Below are 10,562 nucleotides of genomic sequence, written 5' to 3' on the forward strand. Positions count from 1 at the left end.
GGGCGCTGCTGGTGGGTGCGGCACGCGGTGGCACCCAGACCTTCCGCCCGAGATCCCGGCTGGCCCGCAGCTCGGCAGGATGTTTGGGGGCGAGCCGTCCCCCCATTGGGTCCGCCGTCTCTCCTGCCCACCCCCACCTCTCCAGCTGCTGGGAGGAGGCTCCCAGGCTGGGCTCTGGCTGATGGGGGAGGGGTTTATGGCAGGAGGTGACACCGCGGGAGCCTTGTCACTTGGGCACAGCCAGCACCATCTGCTCAGGCATCTGCCTGCCTGAGGTGGCGCCTGCTAATTACCTGGGGGGTTGGTGGCAGGAAGAGGCCTGGGAACCTCCATCCCTCAGCCCACCCAGCACAGAGGGGCTGGGGCCTCAGAGCAAATGGGCCGCGGCCCCCTGCGCAGGGGTCTGCTAGGACCATTTTCTCCACAGAAGTCTTCGCTAAGGAAGTAGGTAAACAAATAAATAGCACATTTTGCAAAGCGCCTACTACGCTGCAGGCCAGTTCTCTCGCCGGTGGCCTTCAGGCGGAGGGATGCAAACAACTGCAAATGCCGCGGCAGGCGGAGGGAGGAACGCGGGGTCCGCGCTGGGGAGACAAGGGGCCAATGGGCAGAGTGAGCGCGGACGGGGACGCAGTGTAACCCGGCGGTCACGGGGGCGAGGTGGGAGGGGAAGAAGGTGCAGCCAAGCGGAGAGCCGCCCCCAGCTGGGCTTCCGGATGATGCTGCAGCCGGGGGGGGGGGGGGGGGGGGGGGGTGTTCGGATCCCTGTCCCACGCTGGTGGGCCCTTGGCCACTTCCGGGCCCTCACCCCTCACCCTCCACCCGGACTGCGGGCGCACATTCCTGCTGCCCCTGCTCGTGCGGGTGGGCGGGGCCGGCCCGTGGGAAGGGCCGGGGGTGGCGGCTGCCGCCGTGTGCCGGGGAGGGGGGCGGGGGCACAGCTGGGCCACATCTGGCCGGAGCGCGGAGGGACCAAATGGAATGGAAGGCCGCCTTTCATCCTGTGCGGGAGGGACGACCTTAGTTTCGTCGCCACGGGGCGCCTGGAGGATTTTGGGGGACCAGCACCGCAACGCTGGGCCAGGGCCCCGAGGAAATTAGCTGGGGACTGGGGGTGGAACTTGGTACGGGTGCTTTCTCGCTACATCCTTGAGTCCCTCCCTACCTGTGGCTCAGGTGGCTGAGTCCTCCAGGATATTAAAAGCCGCCCGGGCGGGTGCGGCCCGGTTCTTTGGCTGGCACTGGCTCACGGGGAGAGAGCCAGGCTTGGGGAAGGGAAGTGCAAAGCGAGGAAGCGAGCGGGGCGCTCGGGTTTAGGAGTTGAGTCTCGGCGACGGCTGATAGGCTGGGTGGCGAGTGCACGTGGGGAGCTGCCGTTCCAGGAACTGGAATACGCCGCCCACGTGACTCCGGGAGGGCGCCAGCAATCCAAGTTTTGTGGACCGTGCCTGATGCAGACACGGAGTTGATCGGCGGATAAGGAAATGCTAGGGAAATCACAGCCGAGCTGCAACTCTTACCCGACTATCCTTTTTTTTTTTTTTTTCCCCAAACCCTTCCTTACCCTTTCTTGACTTTGTGAAAAGGTCGATTTGGGATGAAAGGTTAAGGCGGGTTTCAGGGTAGGAAGCCGCTCGCATCTGAACAAGGCGCCCACCGAGATTCAATCCTTGCCTCTGTCTCTGGGCTGGGGAGTGAGGGGCAGCGGGAACGCCGATTTTCCGGCTTCACCAGGACGTCCCGTACAGGACCCTGGAGCCCGCTGCCCCTGCCCCAGAATCCCGGTCACGGCGCCCAGGGCTCGCCCCTCCGCCGGCGCGGGCCAGCCTGGGTTCCCCCTTTAAGACCACCGGGACCGACGGGCTCCAAGCCCCACTCCCCTCGGCTGCCCGCCGGGGACAACTCCGGAGCGGTGGGTGTGTTCGGAGCACAAAGGGCGGGGCCTGCGGCGACCTCCGCTGGGTTCCCAGACCCCTACGGCGGCCCCACGTGGGCGCTGCGGGGTCTAGGGGGCACACTGCTCGAGGCCCCGCCCCGAGAGGCAGTGAGCGCGTGGCGGGGGCGGAGCCTCACGGAGGGCCCAGCCCTCGGGGCGGAGCCAGGGCCGAGAGGTTTAAGAGGGCAGGGCGCAGGCGGTGCGCCGCTGGACTGGCTGCAGGACCCGCGGCTCTCGGCGCGGGTGTGTGGGGCAGCGCTCACCCCACGATGCTCAAGCGCTGCGGCCGACGCCTGCTGCTGGCTCTGGCGGGCGCGCTGCTCGCCTGTCTGCTGGTGCTCACGGCCGACCCGCCGCCGCCCCCGGTGCCCGCCGAGCGCGGCCGGCGCGCGCTGCGCAGCCTGGCGGGCTCCGGGGGGGTGGCCCCGGTGCCAGGGCTGGAGGCGGCGCCGGCGCCCGGCGCGCTCACACGCGAGGTGCACAGTCTGTCTGAGTACTTCAGCCTGCTTACCCGCGCGCGCCGAGACGCCGGCCGACCGCCCGGGGGCGCCTCCCGTCCCGCCGACGGCCGCCTGCGGCCCCAAGCGGAGCCGCTCGCGCCCCACGACGTCTTCATCGCGGTGAAGACCACCAAAAAGTTCCACCGCGCGCGCCTCGACCTGCTGCTGGAGACCTGGATCTCGCGCCACAAGGAGATGGTGAGCCCCCGTGGCCTGGAAGGGCGGGGTCGGGGCCCAGTTCCATCCAGCCAGTGGCGGTGTCTCCCGGCGCCAGGCTGCATCTCCGTGCAGCCACCGGGAGTGCGTACCTGGAGCGACGCCCGTCCGTACCCTTCCAGACCAGTTTTCCTGGCATGGCCACTCTCCAGACGGCTGTGGACGTGTAGGAAGGGACCTGTCCCCGCAAGCCTCCAGAGCCCTGGATGGCACCCACCGACCTTACACCTGCCTCCAGTGTGTGGGGTTGGTGCTCCCTGACGCTTCTCAAACTTGGGAGCACGTCAGTGGGGCGTCGAGGTCCCAGACCTCCCCAAGGCAGGTTCTGCCCGGCGCCGTCCTCCCTGGGGAGGAAGACTTTCCTTAGAGGTGGAATGGGGGGTGTTAGGATCCCTGGGTGCAAGGTAGGCCCCCTCCGCAGCCCGAGTCTTTGCGTGGGGCGGGGAACAATCATTCCTGGAGGTGCTTGGAGCTGGGGTGGGGGTGGGCGTGCCCTGGGGAGTAGGTATGTCCCCAAAGGGAGAGAGTCCTGGGCTTGGGGTGTGTGCAGCCACCCGCCTGGCGGTGAAGGAGTCTGGAGCCGGACCTGTGCTCATGCACCTCCTGAGCGCGGGCCTCCTGCACCAGCCTAGCAGACACGCCCCGCTCTGCACTCTCCCTCCAGGCTGCAGAGGGCGGTTGGCGGGGCCCGGACGGAGTGTGGGCCCTGCCAGGGGAGGGGTGGCTGGGAGGCTGAAGGGCCTGAAGGGCATTTGGGGTGAGGGTGAGGGGCCCTTGAGTGGGGTGGGGGCCCGGAGGAGCCGCCACACCCCTTCCTCCCCGCCTAAGCTCTCCGGGCGGGCGGGAGGCCTGCTGGCTCTGCGGAGTCCGGTCCGGGGGCCGGGCCCTGGCGAGGTCACGGCGAGGCCCAGGGGGCAGGGTCCTCTTTGGTTCCGGCGTGGGGAGGGGGCCCTGGGAACCCCTCGGCAGCCCCCTGGGAACGGTGTGCTTTTCCCAGGGGCTCAGCGGGCTGGCGGGAGGGGGCGCGGGTTTTGTCTGGCGGCCGGGCCGTTAGGATTCCCAGCGCCGGGCGGCTCTCACGCCGGCCTCTTGGGCAAGGTAACAAAGCCCCTTTCTCCAGCCGAGAAAGGCCTCCGGCCTCTTGTGCGCAGCTCTGTGCTCCATGGGAACCGCCGCCGGCGCTGGCCACTCAGGTTGCCTGGCGATGAGGGGCTCCCCCACCCCCCCACCCGGCCGGTCCCTGACTGACGGTCCTGGCGGGGCTGCATCCCTGAGCCCGGCCCCTCCCCCCAGGCCGCATCCCCGCTGTGTGACCTTCTGCAGCATCCAGCCGCCGCTGGGCTGCCTCCGGCCCTGAGCACTGCTGGTTTGGACTTTGGGGGCTTCCTCCAGCAGGAGGGCCGGGGGCCGGGGGTCGAAGGTGCCAGGCCCAACCCCGCTGGGCAATCCTGAGTGGGACTGGGGGCCTCTCGGGTCCTCCTCCTCCTGGTCTCTGGCCCTGGGCCAGCTTCGTGTCTGCAGGTGGAGGAAGGGAGGTGGCCCCAGGAGCACGCAGCGCCCGGGCGAGGCTGCACTCCCACCCGGAGTAGAGCCACGCTGGTGTGCACCCCGACCGCTGACCCCAGCACCAGCTCCTGGGTCCCAGGGAGCAGCAGCCCCCACAGCGGAGGGTCCGCCTCCCGGCCCTGCGCAGGGTGACTCAGACCTGTCTGAGGGAGGAGAACCCAGGAAGCCAGGGCTGCGGTGGGGAAACCCAGAGAGGCTGTGTGCGCCGTAGTGGGCATCCGACCCATGGGAGGGGGCGGGGGGACTTCCTGGAGGAGGTGCCCCTTGAGCTAGACTGAGAGTAGAAAATGCCAAGAAAGGGCCCGTTGGGGATCAGGAGCACAGTAAGGGGGTGTTCGAGCAACCGCCAGCCACTGTGGCGACTTGGGGGGGTCTGCACAGCAGGGGTCGCAGTGTGCTGGGCCTGGAAGTCCAGGAGTGGGGGCCGGGCCTTTGGCCCACATGGTCCTCCCTCACCCTGCCCAGTGGCGGGCCAGGCTGTGGTGGCAGCGGCCACAATGGTCAAGGGAGAGCTTGGCATCCTGTGTTTCTCTGACTTGCAGCCCTGGGAACAATGCCGCTTCCTGTGGGTGTCCCCCTCCCCCACCCACCCTCGCCAGCCCTGCCGCCCTGCTCTTCCTCCTTCTGCCCCTGGCCAGGGAAGTGGGGAGGGGCCAGGGGTGTCTGGGTCCCTGGAAGGCAAGGCGGGCAGGATTAGCACGCCCTCTGTCCCGGGGCAGGACCATGGGCTGGAGGCTGCCCCTCTCTGGCCTCAGTTTCCTCACTGGCACACTCGGGTAGTAACAGTGCCCGGCGGCACCCGTGAGCTCTGGTCACACCCACTGTACCGAGCGGGAATCCACTCAGCGGCGGGTGAGGCCCGAGGCCCGTCCCCTCTGCTGGCTGCCCCGCCGTCGGGAGACAGGAGGCCCGGTGCCCCTCCCACAGCCCCACCCTGCCAAGCACGCCTCACCCCCCCTCGGCCTGGCTCTCCCGAACAAAGGTGACTTCAATCTCCGTAGCCTTGGGCCTGGGTTTTAGGGCGCCACCATGCGAGGGAGAGCAGGCCTCGCTTGATCTCATTAAGAAAGCATTTTCCTTTGAATCCGGCGTCTGCACGGCGGCCTCAGCCTCCCACGGCATTCCTGGGCTGAGATGCTGAGGAGCGGGCGGGGGGCTGGGTGCGAGTCTGTGCGTGTGTGCGGGCTGCCCTGGGGCGTCTGGCGGCTCTGCGAGGAGGGCTGTGTGTGTGGAGCCTGCCAGCCCCCCAACCCCGCCCCCAGCGCTAAGCTGTGATCCCCAGCTTGTGGCCACACCTGAGTGTGCGCTCAGGTCTGGGGTCAGACTGGGCCAGGAGCTGGGGCCGCCCAGGTGAGGTGGGCACCCCCCGGTGGGCCCCAGGTGCCTGGGTGTGCACAGTGGGCCAGGCCAGCACACGCCAGGCCCTCCCTGAGACCCATTTGTACACAGAAGGAGACCCGGTCCTGTCAGTTGTGGAGGTGGGGGCTCTCCTGCAGCTGGTGCTCAGAGCAGCCCCCCGGCCCTGGGCTTTGCAGGCAGCCAGGCCTGGGTGCGCCCGGCGGCACGCGCTGGGCGGGCTGGGCAGAGGAAGGAACATTCCTCCCGTGTGCCGACCGGCCCAGGCGGGCGCCGGCAGCTCCTGGCCCCGCCCTGTGGCCCCCACCTCCTCCAAGGTGCGATCCTGGCAGGGGCGGCCTTGTTTGGGCACAGGTGGAGCCTGGATGGGGCTGAAGCCAGGCCTGCCTCCCAGCCCCGGTTCCTTGCCCCAGCCACCGCGGGAGCGGGTGCTAGGCGGCACGGGGTGCCGGGGGCGCTGCTGCTCCGTGGGCTGGGCACGTGCGGCTTCCTGCCTCCTCCCGGACCATCTTGGCGTCTCCAGAGACCAGCGGCGGCTGCTTTGGCTCAGGAGGTGACCTGCCCACCGGTCACACAGCCAGGGGCGTGGGGGTCCCAGCTCGATGGCCCAGCCCCGAGGACTGCCCGGCCCGGTTAACCAGGCCAGCTGTATGGTAATGGGCGGTATGGCCAGTCTCGCTTAACGCGGCCGAGTTAAGGCCTGCCCGGCGCCCCTCGCCCGCGGCCGGGACAAAGCCGGCGGACAATGCCTGGTGATTCATCCTCCCTCCAGGCCCTTTGTCCGCCAGGACTTGGCAGCCGCCCAGTGGAGGCCTTTGTCCTAGACTGATTGAGACTTGGCTTCCCAAAGCCGACCTCCTCCGCCCGTCCCCACCACCCTCTGCCCCCCCCCCCCAGGTCGGTGGCTGTGTCAATAAGGGTGTGTGCCTGGCCAGGTGCACTGGGCGGGCCTGGAACCAGTTACCTGGCGGGCGGGCGGGGCACCCCACCTGGCTCGTGCCAGCACAGCCGCTGGGTGACCTTGGGCCCAGCTGTCGGCTGGAGGGGTGGGGTCTGCAAGAGCCCCAGCCCTGCGTCCCCTCTGTGCGCTCGGGGGGGGGGGGGGGGGGGACCGAGGCCCCGAGGGGGTGGGGTGGGGCGCGGGTGTGACTGCGCTGCAGCTGCTGAACGGCCGCCTCCCCCCCCCAGGCTCAGCCCCGCACCCGGGGACGGCAGTGGCCCCGCAGCGGCGGGCGGGGAGGGGGCTCGGCCGCCTGCTCACGGCCACGTTTCTCCTTCCAGACGTTTGTTTTCACCGACGGGGAAGACGAGGCCCTGGCCAGGCGCACGGGTGAGCCCCGGACTGGGGAGGCGCGGGGGCTCCCCGGAGGAAGTTGTCCCCCCACCCTCTCCCCTCCTCCGGAGAGGTCGCGGAGGCCACGGGCAGTTTACTCAACTGGTTTGCTCAGTGCCCCGCCCCACCACTTGCCCCCCCCAATTCTCATGCAAATGAGGCCCTTTCAGCTCCCGGGCCCTTTGAGCCGCTGTGGCCCCTTTGAGCAACAGGTGGCCGGTGCTGGGAAAAAGCCGCCTGAATGGGCAGGGGCGGGGCCGGCGGCGGCGGGCCGGGGCTGGGCTGGGCTGGGGGGGGCCCGGCGCCAGGCCTGTGTCTCACACGGGGAGGGGGCTGAGCGGGGAGCCCAGTGCAGGGCACGCTGTTCCGGAGGGACCCCAGGCGCCCGCCTGCCGGCCCCTGCCCTGCTCCCCCGGGCTGGGGCTGCCGTGGGAGCCCAGGCTGGGCCGCCTTCTCTGAACCGGCTCACTGAGCTAGACCCCCTCCCACCCCCCCCCCCCCCCCCCCCCGTCCACAGGCAACGTGGTCAACACGAACTGCTCGGCCGCCCACAGCCGCCAGGCCCTGTCCTGCAAGATGGCGGTGGAGTACGACCACTTCATCGAGTCGGGGAGGAAGTGAGTGGGGGCCTCTGCCGGGGGTGGGGGGGCCCTCCCTCCCTAGCAGCTCCCGCCCCTCGCCCTGCACTTCGGACCCCGCTCCCCTCGGGGGCCCTGACGGCCGGCCGGCTCGCCCCCAGGTGGTTCTGCCACGTGGACGACGACAACTACGTGAACGTGCGGGCCCTGCTGCGCCTGCTGGCCAGCTACCCCCACACGCAGGACGTGTACATCGGCAAGCCCAGCCTGGACAGGCCCATCCAGGCCACGGAGAGGGTCAGCGAGAACAAGATGGTGAGCCGTCTGCCCGCGGGTGCCCGAGATCTCTCCAGCCTGGGGCGGGGGTGGGGGTGGGGGTCTCACCCCGTCGCCCCACGTTGCAGCGTCCCGTCCACTTCTGGTTCGCCACGGGCGGAGCCGGCTTCTGCATCAGCCGCGCGCTGGCCCTGAGGATGAGCCCGTGGGCCAGGTGAGTGCCCGGGAGCACAGGGGAGGCTGCTGGACGGGCCGGGGGGCCCTAGGCCGTGGGGTCCCCCCACGTGGGGTCTGGCTTTGCTCACAGCTTGGGGGCGGGTGGCCCTGACCTCACGTGCAGCCTGAGCTGCTGTCCCCAACATGTCCCCCTCCTGCCAGCAGGCACCGGGGTGTTAGCACCCAGGACCGAGGGCCACGGGGCGGGGCGCCTTGCTGCACCTGCAACTCCCGACTCCCAGAAAGTCACCGGGCTGGCGCGAGTGGGGAGCCCTCAACCGGGGGGCTCAGGGAGGGAGGGGAGAGCTGCCGGCCGGGGGGAGCCCCTCAGGGACCCGGACGATGTGGGTGGGGCCGGGCCGGCGGGGTCCTGCCGGCGCCCAGTGGGCAGCGGGCTCCCACCTGTGCTCACGTTGCAGCCCTTCGCTCCCGCAGCGGGGGCCGCTTCACCAGCACGGCCGAGCGGATCCGGCTGCCGGACGACTGCACGGTGGGCTACATTGTGGAGGCGCTGCTGGGCGTGCCCCTTGTCCGCAGCGGCCTGTTCCACTCCCACCTGGAGAACCTGCAGCAGGTGCCGGCCTCGGAGCTCCACGAGCAGGTGCGCCCGCCCGCACGGCCCAGCGGGAGAGCGGGTGGACAGTGGGGCTCAGGGGGGCCACCCGGACGCCCCAAGGCCCCGCCTGCAGTGCCACACGCCTGCCCTGTGCCTCCTGGGTCTTCCCCTGCGGCGGTGGGCACTCTCGCCCTGGGTGCGTGGAGCAGGTGGGGCACGGTGCCACGTGCCTCGCTGGCCTTCCTTCTCCATCCGAGGGGTGTGGGCAGGGCTGGCCCCGCCCCCCGCCCCCCCCCCCCCGTTCAGGGCCACGGGCCCAGTCCCAGGCAGAGCGGGGCGCTGGGGTCTGGCCCGGCATCACCGTGCCCCCCCCCCCCACACACACAGGTGACCCTGAGCTACGGCATGTTTGAGAACAAGCGGAACGCCGTCCACATGAAGGGGCCCTTCTCGGTGGAGGCCGACCCGTCCAGGTGAGGGTGCCGAGGCCCACGCGAGGCAGGGGCGCAGCACCGAGGGGCGGTGCCCTGGGGGCCTGGCGGAGGTGGAGCTGGGTGTTGCTCTGCGTTCTGACGGCAAAGCGTGTCCCCCGGACCCCTGCTCGGGGCGGAGGCGGCCCCTCCCCCTGCACGGACCAGCCCCGCACTCTGTCCCCACAGGTTCCGTTCCATCCACTGCCACCTGTACCCGGACACGCCCTGGTGTCCCCGCGCCGCCACCTTCTAGCAGCCTCCGCTGAGACCCCGTCCCTGGGCACCCCTGGTATCCAAAGGGCCCGGGGACCCCCGTTGTTGTGGCCCCCGGGTCCGTGCCTCCATCTGCCCGTGTGCTGGGTACCCTGTCTGCATCGCAGACCACTGGCCGCCCCGCTCTGCCCCCGCCCTCCGCAGTCAGTGGGCCCCGGAGCTGGGCCTTGGGAGGGCTCACGTGAGAGGCTGCTGCTCTGAGGGCAGCGTTCCGTTACTCTTGTGGGGTCACTGGGCTGCCCTGCCCCCCCTGTGCTGGGCTGGCACTCGCCTCTGAGCCCCCAGGGCAGCTGAGTCCTGCAAGAGGCTGGGTTTGGGGGGCGGCGGCCCAGTCTCCTCAAGTTCCCGCTGAGCTCTGGCCTGGGCACCGTGGCTCAGGGTGACGGCGGCCCCCGTCCAGTCCAGTAGCCCCACGAAGCCCCCCGCCCCACCGATGGCTGTGCGGCCCGGGGTCCGGTGGCTTCCCCAGCCCTCTGGGTGGGGGTCTTCCCAACCCGCTCTCTTCTTTGTCTCCCCGCGAGGGGAGCCAGAGCCGAGCACGTTCTCTCCTCTCCAGAGGAGAGAGAAAGTCGCCCACAGTGGGCGTGCCTGTACATACTGTGACAGTATTTTTTTACTGTGCTTGTTTTTCAAAAGAGGGTGAGTAAAAAGGCGGGTGTTTTTGTCTCTGTTTTCGGGGCGCGGGGGAGGGTGTTGTCTCTTTTCTGTGGATCGGAAGAAGCAGAAGTCACACTTGGGATCGCCTCTGCGGCTGCAGCCCAGACGTCCACGCCCCGTGTGTGTGTGTGTGTGTGTGTGTGTGTGTGTCCCGGCACCCACTCTCCCCGGCGACCTGCCTCCGGCCGCCCGCTGGGCGCACCTGGCCCGGGCGTGTGTTCTGTCTCCTGTCGATCCTTCTGCGAAGACATAGCTAGGAAAGCGGACAATGAGGGAAAAGTTCTCAGGGAATCCTAGTGTGGTTGCCACGGTGACGTCCTTTGCTGTGAATAAAGGTGCTCTTCGGGGCCATGTTCTCTGGGGGTCCTGACCTGTCTGGGGTCTGCGCGTGGTGGGGAGGTGTGTGGAGGAGGGGCTGGCTGGGGCCTGGCCGGGACCCCTGACCTGGCTCACACCCGTCCGCGTGCCCACAGAGGCCACACTACTCGTCCCATTTTGCAGATGGGGAAGCTGACGCTGGGAGTGGGTGGTGTCCGAGGTCTGGCAGCTGGGGTGGTGAAGAGCTCAAACTTGGGGTGGTCACGTGGGCCCCGGACCTTGGCCGCCCCCCTGGCCCGACCGCTCTG

At 69.7% G+C, this 10,562-nt stretch overlaps 1 protein-coding gene across 2 annotated transcripts; it reads left to right on the plus strand.

Annotated features, from left to right (window-relative positions):
- The first annotated feature begins 2,112 nt into the window (after positions 1-2,112).
- On the plus strand, positions 2,113-10,296 carry LFNG (LFNG O-fucosylpeptide 3-beta-N-acetylglucosaminyltransferase). Of its 2 annotated transcripts, none has more exons than XR_004900369.1 (8): positions 2,113-2,634; positions 6,856-6,904; positions 7,425-7,524; positions 7,647-7,800; positions 7,890-7,975; positions 8,397-8,578; positions 8,921-9,006; positions 9,193-10,296. XR_004900369.1 is itself a non-coding variant. In XM_028528080.2 (8 exons), exons 1-8 carry the CDS (start codon positions 2,206-2,208, stop codon positions 9,257-9,259), a joined length of 1,137 nt encoding a protein of 378 aa, XP_028383881.1. In that variant the 5' UTR covers positions 2,118-2,205; the 3' UTR covers positions 9,260-10,296. The 2 variants fall into 2 exon arrangements, 1 of the variants encoding a protein (XP_028383881.1); XM_028528080.2 differs by having other exon boundaries at positions 2,118-2,634; positions 8,413-8,578.
- The last annotated feature ends 266 nt before the right edge of the window (positions 10,297-10,562 follow it).

This window comes from Phyllostomus discolor, chromosome 13 (genome assembly GCF_004126475.2).
Source record: "Phyllostomus discolor isolate MPI-MPIP mPhyDis1 chromosome 13, mPhyDis1.pri.v3, whole genome shotgun sequence".
NCBI classification, from domain to species: domain Eukaryota; kingdom Metazoa; phylum Chordata; class Mammalia; order Chiroptera; family Phyllostomidae; genus Phyllostomus; species Phyllostomus discolor.

Excerpts from the sequence above, each read along its gene's own strand:
- LFNG (XM_028528080.2), top strand. The coding sequence starts at position 2,206 with ATGCTCAAGCGCTGCGGCCGACGCCTGCTGCTGGCTCTGGCGGGCGCG. Across the intron at positions 2,635-6,855 it reads TCTCGCGCCACAAGGAGATG|ACGTTTGTTTTCACCGACGG; the intron begins GTGAGCCCCCGT and ends TTCTCCTTCCAG. Across the intron at positions 9,007-9,192 it reads GTGGAGGCCGACCCGTCCAG|GTTCCGTTCCATCCACTGCC; the intron begins GTGAGGGTGCCG and ends CTGTCCCCACAG.